Source organism: Mirounga angustirostris, unplaced genomic scaffold (genome assembly GCF_029215605.1).
Source record: "Mirounga angustirostris isolate CCGP_5_RB_7025 unplaced genomic scaffold, mMirAng1.0.hap1 SCAF_4, whole genome shotgun sequence".
NCBI lineage: Eukaryota > Metazoa > Chordata > Mammalia > Carnivora > Phocidae > Mirounga > Mirounga angustirostris.
The window spans coordinates 156032288-156055667 of record NW_026991712.1 but is presented as its reverse complement, the minus strand read 5'-3'; the positions used below and the strand labels follow the sequence as shown (position 1 = coordinate 156055667).

At 53.0% G+C, this 23380-nt stretch overlaps 1 protein-coding gene across 3 annotated transcripts; it reads left to right on the top strand.

Annotated features, from left to right (window-relative positions):
* Positions 1-1947: 1947 nt before the first annotated feature.
* On the top strand, positions 1948-22253 carry IPO13 (importin 13). 3 transcript variants are annotated; one of them, XM_064589288.1, is made up of 20 exons: positions 1951-2824; positions 4583-5319; positions 10670-10810; positions 10930-11071; positions 11180-11346; positions 11555-11675; positions 11761-11908; positions 12328-12509; positions 12590-12616; positions 12797-12943; positions 13100-13243; positions 14525-14605; positions 15412-15549; positions 15729-15825; positions 18783-18835; positions 21054-21120; positions 21211-21269; positions 21423-21512; positions 21808-21989; positions 22081-22253. In XM_064589288.1, the coding sequence occupies exons 1-20, from the start codon at positions 2741-2743 to the stop codon at positions 22175-22177; spliced, it is 2904 nt and encodes a 967-aa protein (XP_064445358.1). In that variant the 5' UTR covers positions 1951-2740; the 3' UTR covers positions 22178-22253. The 3 variants fall into 3 exon arrangements, with proteins under 3 accessions (XP_064445359.1, XP_064445358.1, XP_045753836.1); XM_045897880.3 differs by having other exon boundaries at positions 1952-2824; positions 12797-12931; XM_064589289.1 differs by lacking the exons at positions 18783-18835; positions 21054-21120; positions 21211-21269; ... (1 more) ...; positions 21808-21989; positions 22081-22253 and adding an exon at positions 17000-18726 and having other exon boundaries at positions 1948-2824.
* The last annotated feature ends 1127 nt before the right edge of the window (positions 22254-23380 follow it).

The following is a 23380-nucleotide window of genomic DNA, read 5'->3' as shown; positions in this document are numbered from 1 at the left end:
GGAGAAGCAGGCTCCCCACCCAGCAGGGATCCCGACGTGGGGTTCCATCCCAGGATTCTGAGATCATGACCCAAGCTGAAGGCAGATGTTTAACCTACTGAGCCACCCAGGCGCCCCTGGTATCTCCATTCTTGACTGTAGTCTTTGTTTCACATTTGCAAAACTACATTGCCCGTTTGAGTGGTCTTCCCAGAACCAAGGTATGGTCTCCTCTAAAGGGCTTTCAAGTCACCACCTCTTGTAAGACGGAAAACTATAGGCAGCTTTGAAATGGCAGTTTTTCCAGCTTCAGGGAGTATCCAAAACTTCCCTCGACATTTGGTTCATCCGGGAACTGAGGTGTGGGGTTCCATGTGCACTTGCCAATGGTTTTCCTCTCTCTTGTCCAGGGATGGTCCTATTTCCCCTGGGACAGAGTGTATGTGCACTGGCTGACTCACTGAGGTCTCATCCAAGAAAGGAGAGGCTGTGTAGAAAGCTGAGGATCAGAGAAAAGATCTAGGAGCGTCTGCACCATGTGAGGTCACCTTTTTTGTTCACAGGAGTGGTTCTTAAACTGTTTTGGGGTTGTAGAGTCCTTAGAGAATCTGATGAAAACCAGAGGTTCTCCCTGCACCCCCAAATGATGAAAAGACCACGCCTTCAATTTATCTTACATCCTACAGATAGGTTTTTGTAAAATGCAAATCCAATCATCACTGCCCACTTGAAACCCCACTTAAGATTTGTTGAACAACTAGATTCCCACTAGATTTTTGCTTCCGAGCTAATCGAACCCCCCTCCTCACCCGTTTCTCTCTATTCTTCAAGCCCAGACCAAGTTTCTCCTCCTCAGGGAAGCCTACACTCACATTCTTCAGCCTTAGCAGCTATTGCCAATGTCAGCTTCCTCCACCGAATACAAGTACAGAGGTCCTCCTTTCCCTTTTGATTATTTTTTCCCCTGCTGGGATAGCTGGCAAGAGTTAATAAAAGATTGGGGTGCCTGGCTGGCTCAGTCAGAAGAGCATGAGACTCTGGATCTCAGGGTTGGGAGTTTGGGCCCCATGATGGGTGTAGAGATTACTTCCATAAATAAACTTTAGAAATAAGAGTTAATATAAGGGCAAGTGGAAGTGTAAGGGGTAGGGGCTGCTGGGGTCTGCGGCGGACCAGATCTGTGGCTGGTCTCTGCTACACTAGCTATGTGTCCCTGGACAAGAAAAGCTCAACCTTCCTCAACCTCTGTTTCCTCATCTGAAAATGTGACTAAAAAACCCACCTCAGAGTTGTCCAGAGAATCGGACCAAGGTAGGCAAAGTACTGCTTGTTCCTGGCACTTAAATGTGAGCTATTCTTATTCTAATTACTCATAAAGAGAAGTTACTTCCAAGCATCTTAGGAAGAAGTTCTCCGAGTACTGTCCATGGTATGTGGTTCCTGGTTGCTCACTGGGCATTCCGGAGGGCCGTGCTTTTTTATTCCTGGGGCGCGCCAAGCTCCCTTTCTTCTTTGGGCGGTGCTGATGCCTTCTGCCCAGACCGCCCCCTTCCTGGGCCCCAGGAGGCGCCGGCAGCGCGGCACCAGACTGACCTGTTTCTCCCCGCCAACCCCCAACACACACCTTATCCTCTAGCCGGCATCCCAGCTCCAACCACCGGCCCCTTCGGTCACATCGTCCTAGGGAGCTGCTCATCAGCGCCTCCCGCGGGTCTGACCCTGTCGCCGGCAGTAGGTCTGGAGCCGGCGGGGCTCCGCGGGTCCCCAGCCCACGTGCTCCCGACCTCTACCGCAAAGCGCCGCCCTCCCGCTAGGAGCAATGGGGACTACGTTTCCCAGGGTACACAGCGGCGGGGCCTTGGCTCAGCGGGGGCCTCGAGCGGCGCGCCGCTCCGTCGCCTGCTCGGGGGCGCGCGGGCCGGCGCGGGGACAGGACCAGGGACCCGGAATGAGTTTCTGCGCAGTTCCGCTGGGCCGTGCCGGGCTGTGCCGGACCGGGCCGGGCCAGGGCAGGCGCGGGGGAGGGCGGCGCCTGAGTCGGCCGTGCCGGGAACAGGCGCTGGGGGCAACCCGCGCCTCGCTGAGGTCCCCGCCCCGTCCCGGCCCGGCCGGCTCGCCTGTCAGTCACTGGGGCGGCGGCAGCGGCGGTAGCTGGGCCGGAGCCGGGCGGTGAGAAGAGCGCGGGCCAGGCCGAGCGGAGGGGACCTGCCACAGCCCCTCAACTCTACGGACTCTTCGCCCCAGACTCGCGAAGCTGCACCCCTGCGCCTAGTCGGACGCCTCCGTAACCCGCGAAGGGCTCTCTCCCTCGTCCCCCCCACCCCGTGACCTCCTCGTAGGACCGGAGAGCTCACTCAGACGAGGTTGTTGTGGGTACAGGCCATCGACCCTGTGACCTCTCACGGGCCAGGGGCTCGGTTTCCCCCACAGGCCTGCCTTCCCTATGACTCCTTCCTCATAGATTCTAGGGACAGAGCCGTAACCTACCACCAGGACCCCCGCCTGCGAACTCTTCACTGACGGCTCCCTCCTCGGAGTCCCCCTCAGTTGACCTCCCCTTAAGAGCACCCCTTTTGGCCTCTGGCAAGCCCCCCATCCCCGACGGAGGTGGGGAGGCCTCGGCAGCCATGCCCGCCCTGGGCCCCCTGTCACCGCACCGCTTCCTGGGCACCCAAGCCGGGGTCTAGCAGGGGGCCAGCAGCCAAGGGGCTGGGGCAGGAGACAGGTCAGGGTCCACCTCCCTGCTAGGGAGGGAGCAAAGATGGAGCGGCGGGAGGAACAGCCGGGGGCTGCAGGGGCTGGAGCAGCACCAGCCTTGGACTTCACTGTGGAGAACGTGGAGAAGGTACGAGGGCCCTGGGGTGGGCAGTCCAGTGACAGAGCAGAAGTTCTGGGGACTGACACTAATGCCAGAGCCCAGGCTTGGGCTGGGTGCCCGCTGGGATGGTGCCCCCAGAGCACCTGGCATTTGCTGTCTCTCTGGGCAGGCGTGGACAGCAATGTAGTGGTGTCCTAATGGGCTATTTTTGGCTTTCCTTAGACATGATTCTCTGTGGATACTCTGGGGTCTTGGGATGGTCCCTCCAGAGTGCTGATGGCCTAGACCTACAGCCAGACTGGCTATTCTCCAGCTCCATGGGAACTGCATGAGCAGTGCAGTAAGAAACCAGGAGCCCAGGAGACCTACAGCTCAGTCCTCAGGAACCATACAGATGCTGAGCCATCCTGGACCTGTTTTGTGACCCAGGGGCTCAGAAAATAACCTGGAACTAAAACAGTCTGGGTTGTTTTCACTCTTTCTTGGAGAAGGGTCCTTCTTATATTGGATGGAGGCCAGACCGGTCCTGGGCAGGCAGGAAGGGCTGGCCCCCTTTGTTTTGTGCTGGGTCCAAGGGGTTCAGTCATCCCGGCAGCCTCAGGGTCCTTTCCCTGCTCTCCTGCCCACACAGCTTCCTACCATGGCCTTCCCAGGCTTTCCCACTGCCCAGGCCATCTTTTTTGAACTGCTTCTCTGGTTCTTTTCTGTGTTCTGCCCCAGAGGCCTGGGATGCAGATATGCCTCCCCGCTGGGATGAATGGGGAGATAGGGCTACCTTGCTGGAAAGCAAGGAATGGTTGCAGATATTCACTTGTTATTCTTGCGCCCTTTTTGCCATACCAAATGCTAAGAATGCAACCCTTCTGCTTCTTTTCTTTGCCTGCCTCAGCATCCTTGAGGGGCCAAACAAGGGACAGTAGCTAGAACTTGCTGTCAGAAGTACAGATTGGGCTAAGCCTACTTGAATGGAGCCTGCTTAGGGGGTCAGAGTCCTGACCTGACTGTTCCACCCCCTGGGGCTGGGCACTGTTGGCATGGTGGCGCGCTCTTCCATGTGCTACCAGGGAGACAAACCACTGTTTTCTTACTGTGTGAAGTCCCTATGGAATTGGGACCCTGGGGATTTGGCTAGTTGAGAGCCCCAGACAAGGCATTTGCCAGGGCTGCCGGCCAAGACTTTTTGACCAGCTTTTTGGACCCTCATGTGTGCTCTCTGAGTGGTGTTCTCACCCTCCCCTCCAGTAAGTCTCTGGCCTACGGCTGCCTGGCAAAGTCTTAGTCCTGCTCAGGTTTCTCACTGGCTTTGGTGCCAGCATCTGGAGTGACCTAGGGATGATCCTGGGAGAGCTGAATAGAACTCTTGGAGTTGATGGGAGCAGTGGTGCCTGGGAGGGTCAAGGCCCCTCAGGCTGTTCCGTATTCTTCTCAGGCTTAGCTTCATGCCTGTGGAGCCATTCCTTCAACCTGGGCCTTGTCCTTTACCTCAAGTGCCTCCCTTTGGGGAACTCAGCCTCCTCTTTTTCTGCTTTCCTGTGGAGGTTCACTCTCTGAACCCATAATGTTTTGCCATAAGGAGAAGAGAATATGGTAGAGCATGGGCACAGTTCAGGCTCTCAAGATATCAGTAGGACTCGGGCCCAGGAAACACTGTAGAGCCCTGGGCTCTTCCTGCTCAGCCCCTCAGTCAGAGAGAGCAGACTTGCAGGACCAAGTCATGCCCTCTGTTCTGGGCTCTGGCAGGATCCAGAGTGCCCAGCAGCTGCTCAGTCCTGTGCTGTCCTGCAGGCGCTGCACCAGCTCTACTACGATCCCAACATTGAGAACAAGAACCTGGCTCAGAAGTGGCTGATGCAGGCTCAGGTTTCCCCACAGGCCTGGCACTTCAGCTGGCAGCTACTGCAGCCCGACAAGGTGCCTGAGATCCAGTACTTTGGGGCCAGTGCCCTGCACATCAAGATCTCTCGCTACTGGAGTGACATACCCACTGACCAGTATGAAAGTCTAAAGGCACAGCTCTTCACCCACATCACCCACTTTGCTAGTGGCTCCAAGATTGTGCTGACTCGGCTGTGTGTGGCCCTGGCCTCCCTGGCTCTCAGCATGATGCCTGATGCTTGGCCGTGTGCTGTGGCAGATATGGTACGGCTCTTCCAGGCTGAGGACTCACCGGTGGACGGTCAGGGCCGCTGCCTGGCCCTACTCGAGCTGCTGACAGTGCTGCCAGAGGAGTTCCAGACAAGCCGTCTGCCTCAGTATCGCAAAGGCCTGGTGCGGGCCAGCCTGGCGGTGGAGTGCGGGGCTGTCTTCCCGTTGCTCGAGCAGCTGCTACAGCAGCCCAGCTCACCCAGCTGTGTGCGTCAGAAGGTGCTCAAGTGCTTTTCCAGCTGGGTGCAGCTGGAGGTACCACTGCAGGACTGCGAGGCGCTCATTCAGGCCGCCTTTGCTGCGCTGCAGGACTCGGAGCTCTTCGACAGCAGTGTGGAGGCCATTGTCAATGCCATCTCGCAGCCTGATGCCCAGAGGTGAGCTGGTGCCCACCTTCCCAGAGAGGGACAGCTTGCTTGGCCATCCGTCCATCCATCCATCCATCCATCCATCCATTCAGTAAACACTGTTTGAGTGCCTACTGATACATGGTCCGATGCTGGAGATACACAAGGAAGCAAACAAGACATGGTCCTTATGGTTCAGAGAGGGAGACAGACCACTAACCATCCGACGAATTATTCATTACAATATTTGACTCTTTCTTCTCTTTCTCTCCACCAATCAGTCGCCAAGTCCTGACTGTTCTGCTCTTGACCATATTGCAAATCTATTTTTTCCATCTCCACTGCCGCCACCCTAGTCCAAGCTGTCATCATCTCTCTCCCCAAATTACTGCAGAGCTTTTTCACCAGTCCCTTGGCTTTTACTCTTGTACCTTTTATTGCACACCCAGCAACCAGAGTGATCTTTTGAAAATGAGGATCCAGTTTGTCCTTTCTGCTCAGAACCCTTCAGTGGCTTTTTACAGTTCTTAGGATGAAGTTCAGAATCCTTAATGTGATTCACAGAGGTGCTGCACAGTATGGCTAATCTCCAGCCTCTTCTCATGCCATTGTCCTTTCTTCACTCTCACACAATCTTTTCAGTTCCTTGACTGTCCCATGCTTCTTCTAGCCTCTGAACCATCACATGTACTTGGCACATCATCTCTACCTCAGCTGAAACTTCACTTTCTTAGGAAAGCCATCAGTGATTCTTAAGACTAAGTGGTCTTCTCAGTTATTTTATCTCAGAGCTCCTCGTGATTTTCCTTCTTAGCCTGTAATACAGTTTCATTGTAAATTAACTTAGGTCTCCCCATTGGTCTCTCAGCTCCGTGAGGACAGGCACTGTGTCATTTTATTTTGTCACACTGTGCCTGGCAGCATTTGGTAGCATTCAGTATTTTTTGAACAGATGAGAAGTAGGAGTTGCCTGAGTGGTGAGAGGTGGGAGTGGGGTGGGGAAGGTCAGGGGAGGAGTGAGTGTTCCAGGTTTCAGAACTAAAGCAGGGGCAAAGGCCTGTGGTGGCAGCACCATAGTACCTACAAGGACCTGAAAGAAGGTGAGTGTAGTGAGCTGTTGGTGCAGCAGATGTTTGTTGAGCACCTGTTTGTATCTTGGGCCCTGTGCTGAGCACCAGGTGCACAAAGATGAATAGGTTGACTTCAGCAAGCCAGGAGCTCAGCCTAATAGACACACGAAAGGGCAAGTATGGTCAATGAGATAAATGCTATAATGGAGAAAGCGGGGGGCTGTGAGAGCCCACAGGAGGCATTTAGCCCCATCTTAGGGTTGTGGAAGGCTTCCCAGAGGAGGTGTGCTTTAAAGACCCTGAGCAAGGAAAAGGTGTTGAGGGAGCCTGGTGAGTGGTGGTGATTAAATAGCAGGGTTTAAGGGCCAGTTGTGGAAGGTCTGGGCCCAGATCATGCAAGACCTTGTCAGCCAGGCTTAAAATTTTGGTCTTCATCCTGAGGAGGATGTAAAGATATTAAAAGATTTCAAGCAGAGAAAATGGCATAATGAAATTTTTAGTATAAGTTGGATTGGTCAGGACAAGACTGGAGACACTAACACTTCAGAGATAGGGCTTTTAGGGCACCTGAGTGGCTCAGTCGGTTAAGTGTCTGACTCCTGATCTCAGCTCAGGTCTTGATCTCAGGGTTGTGAGTTCAAGCCCCAAGTTGGGCTCCACACTGGGCATGGAGCCTACTTAAAAAAAAAAAAAAAAAGAATGAGAGATGGGGCTTTAGAAACCCTTAGCAGAGTTGGAGGGGAAAACATTGAAAGAGATAGCATCAGAGAGTGGTTAATGGCTCCAGCCTTGACATTAGTCACATCTGAGTTTGAATCCCAGATGGTCCGCTCGCTAGATCTGAGACCTTGGGTAAGTCATTTTTAAGCCTCAGTTTCCTCATCAGTAAAATGGGTGTGATCATATCGACCTCACAGAGTTGTAAAGGCTTAAATAGGATAATGTGCACAGGGCCCCTGGTACTCTATAAAGAATATTTTGGTATGAAGATCAAAGAAGAGAAGGTCTGTGAAGGGTTTTGCATGGTTCCTGTACACCCCATAAACAGTACTTGCTAGAATTTGGTATTGTTACTGCATTGGTAGTTAGTCTATCTTTCCCGTGGTTTCCCAGGCTTTCCAACTCAAGGTGGGTACCAAGTCCCAGGTCTAGCCTTCCTCGGCAGCCTGAAGCTCAAGTGCCGGCAGCCTGAAGCTCAAGTGCCGGCTGGGCTCGGACAGTTGGTGGCTAAGGGGAATTGCCTGGGGCCACTGCATGGGTGATGTGGGGTGTCCTTGGATACACCCAGGTTTACCCGCCCAGCCAGTCTTGAGGGCTTTGGCAGGTAATTGATGTTTCTTCTCCTCTGAACGAATGAGCGAAGAAGGAGCCAGTGAGGGAACCCACAGCCTCCTGAGCGCCCATTGGCTGCAGCCCCCATGGTTGCTTAGCAACTCTCCCCATTTTCTCAGCTCTCCTCCCGGAGCTCTAATTGCAGGTCTGGGCTGAGCTCAGTGTGAGTGGCAGCCAGCAAGTCCCAGCAGCCCTGCCCCGGTAGCTTGAGCTGACCAATGGAACTAGGCCTCTTGAATCCAGTCTCAGCCATGGCCTTAAAGATATCCTCTCTCTCTCCCTCCCCCAAATCTACAAATCTCTGGAAGCCTCAGACCTGCTCTTCTGTCCACTCACAGTTTTCAGGAGTAGGTGCCCAGGTGGTAGGAAATCTAGGGTTTCCCCTATTGGTGGGCTGCACCCAGCCTGGTGTCAGAGTTTGGGCCTCACTCTGTTTAGTCTAGTCTCCTAGACTTTGGCTTGAAAAAGTCACCTGTGGTTTTGACTCTTGGGTCATCTGGCCACTGTCTTCCCCAAGTGTCCTGATGTTGGCTCTCCCCTTGGCTAGGCTTGCACTCAGGTCCCCTCTTCCCACTCTTCCAGAAGCTGCTACTGCTTGCTTGGCTCTCTCTCCCTTGATTTTGTTTTTCCTGAAATATGTTTTTAATCCTGGGAAAGCTTTTCATTGGGGGCTGGAGGAAGGGAGAAGGTGAATTAGACAGGTTCTTGGGGACTCCCATCAGTTAGAATTTGAGATATGGAATGAGATTTGCATAGGTCCTTTGGAGAAATTCAGGTTGGGCCCTGAAAGAGCAGTCCTGCAGCAGTAGAAGTGGCTGCCCCAGCCTGGCATTTGTCTCTAAGTTGCTATGACCTTGAGTAATACTCTGAGCCCTTCTGGACCATATTATCCATGATTGAGCCTATTCAACTTAAATATGACAGATCAAGAACTCAGTGAAGACTGAGTACGTGCTGTGTACATGAACTTTGGCAGGTGTGAGAGAGCCTTGGTAGGGATGCTTTGGGGATAGAGCACTACCTCCTGCCCCCATCTCAGCTGCTAGGGAGCTTGCAGGCCAGGGCTTTGGCCCTGCCCCTGCTCTTTGTGCAGAGTCTGGCCTGAAGGTGCCCATTGTCTGGTGGTGCAGCCTGTGTCAGGGTCGTGAGACTGAAGCTATCCCAGCTGTCTCCAGGCAGCACCCTCTAGGGCTGTCTCTGGGTTGGGGGTATCCTTGCATGGACACCTTGTCCCACCAGAATGGGGATTTGGAGAAAGCCAACATCCTGGGCTGGTTGCTTCTTGTTGTTTTCATCCTACCCCTGAGGTTATGAGGTTACCTGCCTGCCTAGCAGCCTGCTTAGGGCAAATGCAGATAGAACTCCTCTGGCCCATCAGTCCCCCTGCCTCTCCATAGATTGCTCTGGTGACACTATGATTGGTAGCAGAGGGGTCTCAAGCATCTGATCCCCCCAGTACCCCTGCCGAGAGTATCACTTCCTCGGATTAGTCTGATCTCCATGGAGCAGGCTGCTGGGGAGGGGTCCAGTGAGTGGAGCTAGTGTTCTCTGTCTCCTTTGTATACTGTGCTTCCCCTGTTCCCCCTTTAAGATCATTGTGCCTCAGGACTTTGACTTGGACCCTCTTTTCTCTCATTCAGTGCTTTCTTCCTGGGCAATGCTCATCTACTCCCATAGCTTCAATTACCAGTTGTTTGCCCATGACTATCTCTTGCTCTAACTTCTCCCTTGGGCTTCAGGTTTTCATATCCAACTCTCTGGACACTTCTGTTTGCAGATCTCACCAGGTACCTCTGATTCAACATGCCTAACGCTGAACTTATCACCTTCTGGCCTCCCATTAAATTTATTACTATCCCCCTCCACCCACTCCTCCTGACCTCAGTAAATAGCTCCACCATCTACTTAATTGTTCAGCCAGTAACCTGGGAGTTGTCCTTAACTCTTCCCCATTGTTGTATCCAGTCAGTTATCAAGTCCTGACCATTTTGCCTCTTAGCTGTCTCAGGGTTCATCGTCTGCTGCTCTCCCTTCATACTGCCACCAGAGTACATAGGAGTTTGGATTTGGTGATAGGGAGTGGAGTGGACAGTGGGGATTGATGCTGTCGGTGCCTCCTGAAGTCTTTGTGAGGGCTCCTGAGCCTGTATTAACTCCTCTGTTTCCTGTCTTTGTTCGGGCTCTCTTAACACTGTCTATATTAGTTTCCTAGAGGGGCCATAATAAAGTACCACACACTGGGTAGCTTTAAACAATAGAAATTTATTATCTCACTGTTGCAGAGGCTAGAAGTCCAAAGTCAAGGTGTTGGCTTCCTCTAAAAACCTGTAGGAGAATCCTTCCTCACCTCCTCCTAGCTTCTGGTGGTTTGCTGGCAGTCTTGTTCCTTGGCTTGCAGTTGCATGACTCCAGTCTTTGCCTTTGTCATCACATGTCATTCTCCCTGTAAGTCTGTCTTCATGTGGTTGTCTTCTTATAAGGAGACCTGTTGTATTGTATTAGAGCTCCCCCCTACTCTATGACCTCAACTGCAATGACCCTGTTTCCAAATAAGATTACATTCTGAGGTATTAGAGGTTAAGACTTCAGCATATCTTTTGTGGGGAGGATACAATTCAGCCCGTTACAGTCTGCCCTCCAGCCCCCCAACATTTATGTCCTTCCCACATGCAAAATACGTGTATCTCATTTTGACTTCCCGAGAAGTCTTAACCCATGCCAGCGTCAACTGTAAGTCTAATTAGAGGACATAATTCAACCCATTCAACACTGACCTTCTCATACTTCCTTCCCAGAGTTCTCCTGGAGGTAGGTCCCTGACCTCAGATTTTTCCCAACATGGGCAGCGTCAAAGCTACCATGTAGGCCCTGACCTCTTTTTTGCTTTGGGTTTAATGTGGGGAGGGGGCTTTTTCTCTCAAAGCTGGTGGGGGCTGGGCAGACAGCTCTGATGGGTCTCCTTAACCTCATGCCTCCAGGTATGTGAACACACTCCTGAAACTCATCCCGCTGGTTCTGGGACTGCAAGATCAACTGCGACAGGCAGTGCAGAATGGGGACATGGAGACCTCCCATGGCATCTGTCGAATTGCTGTGGCCCTGGGCGAGAACCACTCCCGGTGAGGAGGGGGGCAGCTGGGGGTGGGGGTGGGGGGGATAGCAGGGCCCTCTAAGAGATGGAGTTATGAAGCCCTGTTGGGGTAAGTGGAATGACCTTACTATACGTCTTCCTTCCAAGGGCCTTGCTGGACCAAGTGGAGCACTGGCAGAGTTTCCTGGCCCTTGTCAACATGATAATGTTCTGTACTGGCATCCCTGGCCACTACCCTGTCAACGAGACCACCAGTTCCCTGACCCTCACCTTCTGGTACACGCTGCAGGTGTGTCTCTGTGACCTCTTGTTGGATTGAGCTGTAATGATAGAAGGTAGATCATGGGCTTCTGGGCCTGGTGCCTAGGTGGCTAACTTCCTTCCCTGGCTGTCTCAGGATGACATTCTGTCCTTCGAGGCAGAGAAGCAGGCTGTGTACCAGCAGGTGTACCGGCCAGTCTACTTCCAGCTGGTGGATGTGCTTCTGCACAAGGCCCAGTTCCCTTCTGACGAGGAATACGGATTCTGGTCCTCAGATGAGAAGGAGCAGTTCCGGATTTACAGGTGATGGCAGCAGGCCAGTCCTACCTCTAAATAGAGTCCTGAACTAATGAAGGCAATAAGGGGAGGAACCCAAGGCCAGGCTTCCTGAATCCTGGGGCTCCTTTCTCTATTCTCTAGGCCCTTTTGCAGGGTTGTGAGGAACTGGGGTGGGCTCCTGGGCTTGAGGGCAGGATCCCGGCAGCATATAAGGTCTTCCTCTGCTTCTTAGGGTGGACATCTCAGATACGCTCATGTATGTGTACGAGATGCTGGGGGCCGAGCTGCTCAGCAACCTCTATGACAAGCTGGGCCGCTTGCTCACCAGCTCAGAGGAGCCCTACTCCTGGCAGGTATCTCCCAAGCCTGATTCCCTCTGCCCTCCCAGAACTGTCATACCCTCCTCCTCAGCCAAGCCAGTGGCACCTCTTTCCTCAGCACACAGAGGCCCTGCTCTATGGCTTCCAGTCCATTGCAGAGACCATCGACGTCAACTATTCTGATGTGGTGCCTGGCCTCATTGGCCTCATTCCACGGATCAGCATCAGCAACGTGCAGCTGGCAGATACTGTCATGTTCACCATCGGTGAGACCTGGCACACACCCATGACCACACTTCCAGAGCCACAGGCACCTTCCCCAGCCACAGTCAGCCTGCTGGTTCCTGTCCAAAATGGGAGAGACACATATGCCCACACACAAAATCAGCATTGCAGCCAACTGACTGTCCTGGCACATCTAGGGGTCCTTCCTACAATGTTCTGAGCTGCAATTCAGTAAGGCTAGTTTGCTGTCAATGGAACAGCAGTGCTAGGCCTCTTCTGAGTAACTCCTTCCTGCTTCTCAGCTATAAGCCTCCTGTTTGAGCATGTGCATGCATATTTCCCTGTTCAGTACTAGGGCTGTAACTTGATCCTGCCAGAAGTTCTGCCTACTTTACAGGGACATGGTACAAAGCCAGCCTGACCTGCCTCAGATATCCTCCCCTCTTCCTTCTTACCCCAGGAGCTCTGTCTGAATGGCTGGCTGACCACCCTGTCATGATCAACAGTGTTCTGCCCCTCGTACTGCATGCCCTAGGCAATCCTGAGCTCTCTGTCTCTTCTGTGTCCACCCTCAAGAAAATCTGCCGAGAATGCAAGTATGACCTGCCACCCTATGCTGCTAACATCGTGGCTGTCTCCCAGGTATGCGGGGGCCTAGGTGGGGCTGGGTCTCAGGGCACATTACACTCCACTGATCCCATATTCCTTCTGTTTATCTCCAGGATGTATTGATGAAACAGATCCACAAGGTGAGCCCAGAAGTTTCTAGGGGTCCTTGGGGATATTGTGGAAATCTACGGAAATCCTCTTCTGCCTTTTCCTACCCCTTGTCTTTTATTCTCTGTTCTTGGAACCTACCCCAAGAGGTTCATTCTTCCTACCCACGACCAGATGTGTCCAGGATTGACTCTCCATGTTCTGCCCCACAGACGAGCCAGTGCATGTGGCTGATGCAGGCACTGGGCTTCCTGCTGTCAGCCCTGCAGGTGGAGGAGATCCTTAAGAATCTGCACTCACTTATCTCGCCCTATATCCAGCAGCTGGAGAAGCTAGCAGAGGAGATAGTGAGTGCCCTGGTGTGTGTGTGTGTGTGTGGCCAGAGGGCAGGGGTGGGTTTCCCTTTGTGTTGGCTGTGGCTGCTGGGGGTTGGGGTTAGAGTTGACAGTCAGGGCTGGGGTCAGGGGTCAAGCTGGGGCTGGGAGATCCAGAGCTTGGTTTGATTCTCTCCATAGCCTAATCCTTCCAACAAGCTGGCCATTGTCCACATCTTGGGGCTTCTCTCTAACCTCTTCACCACGCTGGATGTCAGTCATCATGAGGATGATCATGAAGGCCCTGAGCTCCGGAAGCTGCCAGTGCCGCAGGGACCCAACCCCGTGGGTGATGTTGCCATTGTGCCCAGCCCCCCCAACACACACTCTGTGGAAATGTCATTGTTTCTCCCCAAGTTCATGGGTAATATTGTCATTGTTCCCTTGGCCCTGTGGGGCATGATGCATTTGGTCCTCTGACCCTGTGAATGACCTTATCATTGCCCTTCACTCTATAGGGAGTGATGTCATTGTCTCATCCAACCCTGTGGGTGATGTTGTCTTTGTCCCCAGCCCAACTGGGGTGATGTCATTGTGGTTCCTCTGCCCCATGGGGGACATTGGCATTATCCTTCAACCTCCTAAGTGATGTAATTATGGGCCCTTGTTTAACCCCCAACTTCTACTTCACTATTCACTGTCCCCTGTGGGCACTGGGGATACTTACATGCTCTTGCCTTTGAGTTGCTCCCAGTCTAGAGGAAATCCATGTAAACAGATTGTCACAAAGCAGTGTGACAAGTACTGTGGTAAGCTTAGGCACAGGGGTTGGGGTGACCACTTACAAGCTGTTTGATCTGGGGCCAGCCTCAGCTTCCCATTCAAAACTATGGATGTCAGACTACCTGGCTTGCACATCTCATAGAACCGTGCTGCAGAGCATATGTGGTCTTGAGTGAAAGTACTTTGCATACTATAAAGTTCTGTATAAATGTGAGAGACTTCTTGGATCATTGTTCCCAGGGTTTCTCCTGGAGAAAAGGAGGCCACAGTATCCTGGCTCCTCTCCTCAATTCCTCACCTTAGTTTCAGGTGCCCTTTTGGCTCTAGACCAAACTTGGGCCAACATCCTTCAATAGAGCCCCTTCTCCTTCCATGATAGTCATTGGCCTGCCTTCCCTCACCTCCCAGGACCTCAGTTTGCTCTCTGTTCCTCCATAAGCTGCCATATATGTGCATCCCTTGGGGCTTTCTACCCTAGGCCTGTTTGTGTGACACAGCGTCTCTACTTCTTCAGGGGCTAACCCATAGGCTTTTGGCGCTAAAAGGATTTTCCTGTGCAGAAATGGATAGGGAGTGATTTTTTAAAAGGTTACAATGTTTTGGTAATTTTCTGAAGCCCTCCTAATGTCCTTGCTTTGCACTTTGAGGCTTCCTCTAAAATGATCCTTAAAATTCAGGATGTCCTCTTTCATTCACTCCTTCCCCCAAGGTCCCATCCATTGAGTCCTCAATGTCTAGTCTGGGGTAATAGTTTTGAACTTCTGGCCTGCTTTATATTACCATGTCCATCTTGGGTGGGTGAGAGTGGTGGTGGGGGCACCTCACTTCTTCCTGTGTCTTCAGGTGGTTGTGGTGTTGCAGCAGGTCTTCCAGCTTATCCAGAAGGTGCTGAGCAAATGGCTGAATGATGCCCAAGTGGTGGAGGTGAGCCTCAGTCCTTGCTCCCTACCCCCACGGTGACTTTGCTTAGATATGGAGCAGGAGGAAGGTGTTGCTGCCCATCTCGGCTTGCAATGGTCTGGAGGAAATAAAGGAGGTGAATCTTGCCCGACAGGTACAAGGAGTCTTTTGGAAAGACATTCAGAACTTCCCAATGTCACAAAAAGTGCTTGACCAAAGAACTACAATGTTGGGGCTGAGTGACAGTCAGGGGTCCACTTTGTAATCAGAGACCTGCCTTCCTGCCTTTGGTCCCTTTTCAATTCAGGATTTTCTTGCTATTGCTGCTCTGTGAGAGGAAATGGTGCAGATGTAAGTAGCAAGACTTGAGTTGCGAAGTTCCATCCTGTGGCCCTCTGAGAAGGGCCTTTTTGCATCCCACCTTTCAGGGTAAGGGTCAGACTTGTTTACCTTCCTTAACTTGCAGGGCCAGGCCAGGCTTATAGGTAAAGGTCCCCCCTAAGGCCTCCTCTGTGCAGGGCCTCAGTTCTATTCCAGCTGATTGTGACCCACTAACCTTAGGGCCCCTTTGCTTTCTGCCTTTTTTCTTTTTTTGAAATGAAATATATTTGATATTTAACATTGTATAAATTTAAGGTGTTCGGCATGTAGATTTGATACATTTCTATGTTCTAATGTGATTGCTATTGTATCATAATTAGCACCCCTATCACATCACATAATTATAATTTCTTTTTAGTGGTTGGAATAATTAAGATCTAGTCTCCTGGCAAGTTTGATGATCATAATACTGTTGTCTATTTCATGGGCCCCTTTGCTTCCTTCCCAAGGCGGTGTGCGCTATCTTTGAGAAGTCCGTTAAGACCCTGCTGGATGACTTTGCCCCCATGGTGCCACAGCTGTGTGAGATGCTGAGTCGGATGTATAGCACCATCCCCCAGGCCTCTGCTCTTGACCTCACTCGACAGGTGGGCCTTCTGATTGAGGCAGCAGTGTTCTAGATTTCATCTGACCCAGGGATGGGGTGGGTGGGTAGAGTGGGGTGAATGGCTGCCCTGGCAGGGGTTCTGACCTGCATTTCAGGGATGCTGGCCAGTTCTTTGTGAGACAGGGCCTCAACTGACCAGCATTCCCTGCTTTGTTGTAGCTGGTCCACATCTTTGCTCATGAACCTGCCCACTTTCCCCCAATCGAGGCCCTCTTCCTGCTCGTCACCTCCGTGACACTCACTCTCTTCCAGCAAGGTAAGTCCTGACCAGGGTCTCTGCTGCTGCCGCCACTGCCACTGCCTCTGCTTCCCCGACTGGGGAGCCCAAGCTGCCCACTCTGTTCTCCTCTGTCCCCTGAGTTGCACATGGGACTTGATGGGAAACTTACGGGATCAAGCACAGCACAGTTGTCACCCTACAAATAGCTGACACCTTAGGTTGAAGTGGATAAGAGAGTGAATGATGTCTTCTGCTGGCCTGCTGGGCTCAGGGCCAGTCTTGATGTGGGGGAAGGTGGGGCCAGAGCTCTGAGGGACTTGGGGCACTAGGCTGGCTCCTTTTCTTTGGGATATAATGAAAAGGGGAAAGAGCATGGGCTTTGGAGTCAGATAGACCTAGATTCTAAGCTCATCACCACCAACTAGTTGTGTGACCTTGGGCAAGTCACTTACCTTTGTGGAGCCTTCGTTTCCATGTTTGTGAAATGGAGATTTCATGTACTTGATAGGATTGTTATAGGTATAAAAGTAGTGTCTTTTGGTCCCCTGGCTTGGGGTTTTTTGCACATGAAGTACTCAGGGAGTGCTGGTTCCTTTCCCTGCGTTCTAGGCCGAAACCCTTTGGCTGTGGCCCCAGGCGCTCTATTCTCTGTGGCCCTCTGCCTGAGAGAGCTGGGAGCAGGGGTCTCCAGGCTTCCCCCGCTGTCTAACCCAGGCTTCTAACTTCTAAAAGAGACGGCGCTGCTCATCAGCCTCATGAGTCTTGCCTGGATTTGTGGGTCGCAGGTTGGGGGCTCACCAGGGGTTTCAGTTGGAGCCAGAGCGCTCTCGGCCTATGTCCTCAGTGTGTGGTCCCATGATGCTGGCCTCTGCTCTAGTGGGCTGTGGGTAGGTGCACAGTGGCCAGAAACTTGAGCCAGAAACCGGGTGTGGCCACCACTCCCACTCCTCATATCCAGTCGGGGGTAAGTCTGGGTGGTCCTGGCTCCTGATTATCCCACAGTCTGCCTACCTCTCCCCTCCCTCCATGACCACACCTCAGTGTGGGGTGTTTGGATCACCTCAACAGTCCTCTAACTGCTTTCCCTGACATCCGCCCTTCTCCCCAGGCCGTTCCTGCACCCTGCAGTTGTAATGTTCTTTAAGAAACACACATCTGAGTATTTTCCCTCCCTGGCTGGAAACGCTTTCATTGTTCTCCATTGCCTCAGGTCCTCATCCCACTCCCACCCACATGATGCAGCTCCTGCATGCTCCTCAGTGTCTTCTCCTGCAGCGTCCCCGAGATACCAGCAGTCCAGCCACACTGACTTCTCCCTTCCTGTGTCCCATTTGATCCTCTGACTGGAATGCCCTGTGCCCTTTGCTGGGTGAGCTCTCACTCCTCCATGCCTTACCCATGCATCAGTCCTCAGAAGCTTCTCTGGGGCAGAATTGGGTGTTTCTGACTTTGTGCTGAAACTGCATCATGTACACACTGCTGACACAGCACCAGTCCTACTCAGTAATCAGCTTTCGTGTGTTTGTCTCTCTCCCTAGACTAAGCCCCTCGAGGGCAGGGTTGAGTCTCTTCTTTCTGCCTGCTCAGTGCCCAGAACAAGGCCAGCGTAGAGCAGGTATCAGACGCTGTTGAAGAGAGGAGGGTGAGGTCTTCCTGCCCTCGGAACCTTTCTTCCTCACCGTCTGGGGCCCACCGCTAGCAGGGTGGCTGCTGAATGTCGAACGTGCTGTCCGCAGGGGGACCCAGGCATGGGGCACACTGGGCCTCACTTTCCAGGACTTGAGTGACTTGGGACTCAGATGTGCAGGAGATGGGCTTTCTCGGTGGCTCCTCATAGCCTGCAGAGGGAGGCAGGGAAGAGATCATTATCTCCTTTACAGTTGGGGAAACTGGGCATCTGTGGCTTGCACAAGATCACACAGCTCCTTAGTGGTGTTTCAGACAGATGTTTGTGCAGCGCCTCCTTCCTCCTCAACGTGGAGCAGCCCAAGCAGGAGCTCCAGACACACGCCTTGTCCTTGCCACAGGCGGCAAGAGCACTGGAGGCAGAATAATGCCCAACAGCAATCATATTTGTTGGCCTTGTTGGTTGTCTTGCAGGTCAGGATGGCCCCCTTACCTGTTATGCTGTCCCAGTCTTGCCATTCCTTTCTCAGCCTCGGCCCTCCCACTGCACCATGGGGTGACATGTGGACTGGTTTCCCTCTTCCTTTGTGTGTCCAGATGGTGGGAGCTGGTCTTCAGCCCTGAGCCTGGCTCTCTGCTGAGTTGGTGTCCATGTGGTGGAGGGACTTTGCTGGGTGGGGCTCTCATTTTGGGCCTCATGGTACAGTTTCTTCCCCCAGACCCTGCCGGTGGCTTGCCCAGCCATCCCCACAGCATATTGGGCTCTACCCTAGCCAAGGAGGAGTCCTCTGGTTTAAGTGGACCCAAGAGATTCCTTTCCTTGGCCAGACCCAGAGCCCTAAGGCCACAGAAGTGAGAGGGCACCTGCTCAGGCCCTGATGCCCTCTCCTTTCCGGGGCCTTCAGCCAGGCGTCTGTGGGAGTTACCAAGGACTGACCTCCCACCACCCCTGCCCTCCTCTTTGATGGCTAATACTGGGGAGGTATGTGCTAGGAGGCAGTGTAGGGCCACCCCAGCCAACCAGAGGCCGCAGCAAGAGTGTGGGGGTTGTTTGTTCAGCTCTGTGGAGTCCAAAATTGCTCTAGCACCAAAGGATCACTTGGGGGACTGGCCTGAGGAGGAGTGGGGAGTAGGTGGAAGGCCCCTCGGGAGGGAGCTGGGGCAGGCCCGTCCTTCACTTTGCCGTCTCTTTCTGTTGGGCTTCTCCCAGTTCATGGTTTTTGTATGTTTTGTTTCTTTATCTTGCTTCCTGCTGCTCATGTGCCCCCACGCTGTCTCCCTGCAGGCTCTCAGTCCCACATAACTATATGAGGTTGAGTTGCTGTTTGTATAATTTTTTCTTAAGTTCCATCTTTATTATATTTTAGGGCCCAGGGATCATCCTGATATTGTTGATTCATTTATGCAACTCCTGGCACAGGTGTGTTTTAGTTTTATTCATTCACGTTCTGTTCTCTCTCTTTCTCTTTCTCTTATGTTGAAATTCAATTTAAGCCTATTTTTAGCTTTCTGTTGACAAATTTTTTTTCTGTTCAGTTGAATAGAGTTTCTTCATCTGTTTCCGTGGAAGTTGACAACCCAACATCCTCCTTTAGTGCCCCTTTGCCTCAACTAGCTCATTCTTCCACCCAGACCAGGGAGAGGCGATCCTGAAGGGAGGGAGCTGGGCTGGCCTGGGTGGGGGAGGGGGAGTAATTGTGCCCAGCAGCTCCTGTGCAGCTGGGGTAAAATTGGAGTTAAAGGGCCTGGGGTTCATTGTCCCCGTGCTCCTGCCGGGAACTGCCTGCCTCAGTGCCCCCAGCCTGCTCTGGAGAGGTGGCTGGGAGGAGCTCCAAAGGGAGGGGCTAAAGATGAATGTGCTGGGGTGGAGCCCCGAGTCGGGCTGTCAGATGGATTTGCTGCTGCTGGGAGGCGGGGTGCTGGCTCCATTTTGAGACTGCGTTGGGATGTGTTTGTGTTTGGTGTATGTTTAAGTGTGTTGGACTTTATTTGTGTGTTTTGACTTTAGTTTGGTCTGGAAACAGAAATCACATAGCTGCTCTAAGCAGTGTGTGTGTTGTGTTGGGATAGATGTGTAGTTGAAGTGTGGGCGTGTGCAATGATGCATGTTGTATGTTGATGTGCATTAGGCATTGATGGGTTTTGGACAGTGATATGTGTTGGAGGTATGTGTGTTGGGCTGTGGGAATGTGTGTTTTGATGGAGGAGTATATATTGTATCAGTATGTCTGTATAAGGGGATGTAGGTTGTGGAAGATACGTGTGTTGAGCTGGGGGGACATGGGTTTAGTGTGGGGGTGGTTGGGAGGTTCCTGTGGGTTGGGGTAAATGATGTGTTTCTTTGCTTAATCATTCCACAAATATTTATTGAGTGCATAATACATGTTTGGTACTCTGCTAGATGCTGAGGATGTAATGGTAAGCAGAAGCAGGCACAGTTCTTACTCTCTTAGAACTTAAGTCTAGTAGAGGGGGTGGGGCGCAGGAGGAGCAGGGAATAAGGAGTGTGTTCTGGGCCTGGATGGACATGTGTATGGGTATCTGTGAGGGTGCATCTCTGGGGGTGAGGGCACTTGCATGTGTGTTTGTGGACGGGTGTGTCGGGAGAGTACCCGTGCTGGAGGACTGGGTAGCTTGAAGGTGTCAGCATGTGGACGTGGCTGGGGGGTGTGGGGAGGTTTGGGGATGTGAATGTGTAGCAGGGTGTGTTGCGAATGTGGGAAAGTATGTATAAGGGATGTGATAGAGGTGTGTTTGAGGGTAAGTAGGGTGTTCCCAGAGAGGGTGCGTGTGAGGGTGTTTGCACATGAGTGAACCTGGAGGAGTGGAAGGTATGTGAGGGGCTGGGGGGCTAGGAGTCTACATGGTATGCGTTGGGGGGCTGCCGGGGAGCAGCAGTGTTTGATGACTGCTGGAGCTGTGCAGAGCATCTCCTGTGACCTGAGGATGTGCCATTTGTGTCCTGGTACCACTTGGGGTGGGCTCTCTGCCCCTTGTACTCCTTCCATTCCCCCGACATGGCAGCACTGACTCCTGGGCTGGGTGTGGCTGAGAAGGAGCCTGGACACAGGGTATCCTGGTTGAATGGTGGGGCCATGGCTCCAAGGCTCCTACCCTACTTTTCCTCTTTCTAGACTAGAGGGTGTCTGAAGAATGCAGGTGGGATGTGGGAGGGGGGCTTTTGGACTGGGCTCCACATCCAGCTGCCATCTCTTCTTCCTGCTGTCCTGTTAACAAATCCAGGGGGCTTGGACTGCCTCTGAATCAAAGCAGTCACTGCTGGCTACCTGGAGCCTGCAGGAGATCTGGCCTTGATGGAGGGGAGAATAAAAGTGTTTGCTCAGGGAGTGACTTGGGATCCAAGCTTTCTGTATTGTGACACCCCCCCCCCCACCTCTCACACACACCAGTGCATTCATGTACACATATATGTACATAGCATCCCCTGGCTGCTCCCCTCCTGACTGACTGAACTGTGGGGTGGTTTGGGTCCCCCAGAGATGGCTGGGTGGCTGATTTTGGCAGCCGTAACCTATGGTGTGTGAAGTTGGGGCCTGGGGTGGCAGGTGAGTGGGGGGTGAGGGGGGATGGTCCTTGGAGCTGGTTGGGGCTGGGCTTACCAGCTCCACCTCCTGCAGGCTCTGAAGCGGAAGCCAGATTTGTTCCTGTGTGAACGATTGGATGTCAAAGCTGTGTTCCACTGTGGTAAGTGGGGCCAGGTGGACAGGAGGGCCTGGGGGGCCCCCTCGGGAAGATCCTTAGGCCCCATCTGATCTGCCTCTGCCTCTCCCACAGCTGTGCTGGCCCTCAAGTTCCCTGAGGCACCTACTGTCAAGGCCTCCTGTGGCTTCTTTGTGAGTTCCATGCTGAGTCCTGACCCCCCGCCACCCCTATACCCAGCCCTGCCCTGCTCAGGACTCCAGAGGGTAGGGGTGTGGTGTGCCGGTCTTGTCCCCAAGGAGAGTGGGGAAAGAGCCGAGGCTGACAGGCCTCTCCATCCTCTGTAGACAGAGCTGCTGCCTCGGTGTGGGGAAGTAGAACCTGTAGGGAAAGTGGTTCAAGAGGATGGCCGTATGCTGCTCGTAGCAGTGCTGGAGGTGAGATGGAGCCAGTGTTGGAGGGGGGTGGGGTGGCCCTCACCGCGGAGGCAGCTGCCCCTTCTGGGAAGCTTGAGCCTTTGGTTCCCTAAACTGTCTGACTCTGTTTCTTCATCAGTTGAATGGCTGACAGTTGTTAGGGTTGCTGTGAGGATCAGCTGGCTCTCAGAAAACAGCACTCACTTGTCATGTGCCGTTTGGCTGAGGAACTGCCCGGGAGTGGGTGGGGTGTGGCTAGGCACCCTTGCTGCAAAAGGGGCAAGGCCCTGGTGTGCTGAGAACCCATTTCCCTCAGGCCATTGGGGGCCAGGCCTCCCGCAGCCTCATGGACTGCTTTGCCGACATCCTATTTGCTCTGAACAAACACTGCTTCAGCCTCCTGAGCATGTGGATCAAGGAGGCACTGCAGCCACCTGGTTTTCCCTCTGCCCGCCTCAGCCCTGAACAGAAGGACACCTTCAGCCAGCAGATCCTTCGGTGAGCAGAGCTGGCGGGGCCTGGGCTTGGGTCCAGAGGAGGGGCCGGTGGTGGTGGTTGGTACTAACCTGATCTCCCTTCCCTTCTTCAGTGAGCGAGTGAACAAGAGGCGGGTGAAGGAGATGGTGAAGGAATTCACACTGCTGTGCCGGGGGCTACATGGCACAGATTATACAGCTGACTACTGAGGGGCGCCCCCGTCCCACCCACACCTCCTCCTCACCCCTCCCTATCCCCAAAGAGTAAACCTGGATCTTCAATGCATTGCTGTCTCGGCTACCTTTCCTCTGCCACCACCACCTAACTGGGCGAAGGCCTGGGGGAAGGGTGGGAGGATGTTTGGATCCAGGCCTTAGTAGGGAGTTTTGGGGCCAACTTCTAGCTCCTAGGGTAGAAGGGGTCCATTGTAGCCAAGCCTCCTAGGCTGGAACCGTTCATAATACTGCCATTTCCTGTGGGTTGGAGTGAGACTGCAGTAGTATCAGCAACCTCCCCCCCCCCATTAAATTAGTCCCAGCATTCATGCATGCATACATTTATTAAATCAACAATGCTGAGTACTAGCCCCCTAGTTCTGCCTTGTACTCTCCGAACAAAGGCTGATCTAGTCCATAGCCGCCATGTTAAGCTGGGAGAATGGGACCAGTGAGGGAAGGCTGCATGGAGGAACTTCCATTTCTTTCTTTCTTTCTTTCTTTTTTAAGATTTTATTTATTTATTTGTCAGAGAGAGAGCGCGCACAAGCGGGGGGAACGGCAGGCAGAGGGAGAGGCAGGCTTCCCACTGAGCAAGGAGCCTGATGCGGGACTTGATTCCAGGACCCTGGGATAATGACCTGAACTGAGGGCAGACGCTTAATGACTGAGCCACCCAGGGATCCCAGAACTTTCATTTCTGATGGAAATGGAAGGTTTCCTAGATAGAGGACTTGGGGCCTTTGGCTGGAAGTGAGGTGGGGCAGGGTCCGGCTTGGAGGGAAGAAATGGAGAGTGATTTTAAGTCCCAGGATAAGTTTCTTATGTGGGGTTATGGAGGCCAAACTTGCACATGGAAAGGTATAGAAAGTGGGGCTGAGCATGTGTGGGAGGAAGCGTGGCAGCCCCCAGAGGAAGAGGAATGCAAGACCTAGAGCTGTCTTCATACCCAGAGCTCCCCACCTCTGTGGTACCTGACCTGCTGTTGATGATCAGGGCTCAGTCAGGACCAGGGACAGCTCCTGGGTGGCTGTTGCTCTTCCCCCTTAGCAAGGTTCCCTCCCTTTCTGTCTCCTCAGCCATAGCTCCACAGATGCTGCCTCTTGGACACCCCAGCCTTCTCCTCAGTAAGCTCTGAAGAGCAGGGCTCAGATCTCCCCGTTTCCATTCCTGAACTTTGTGTCTCCTTGGAGGTGA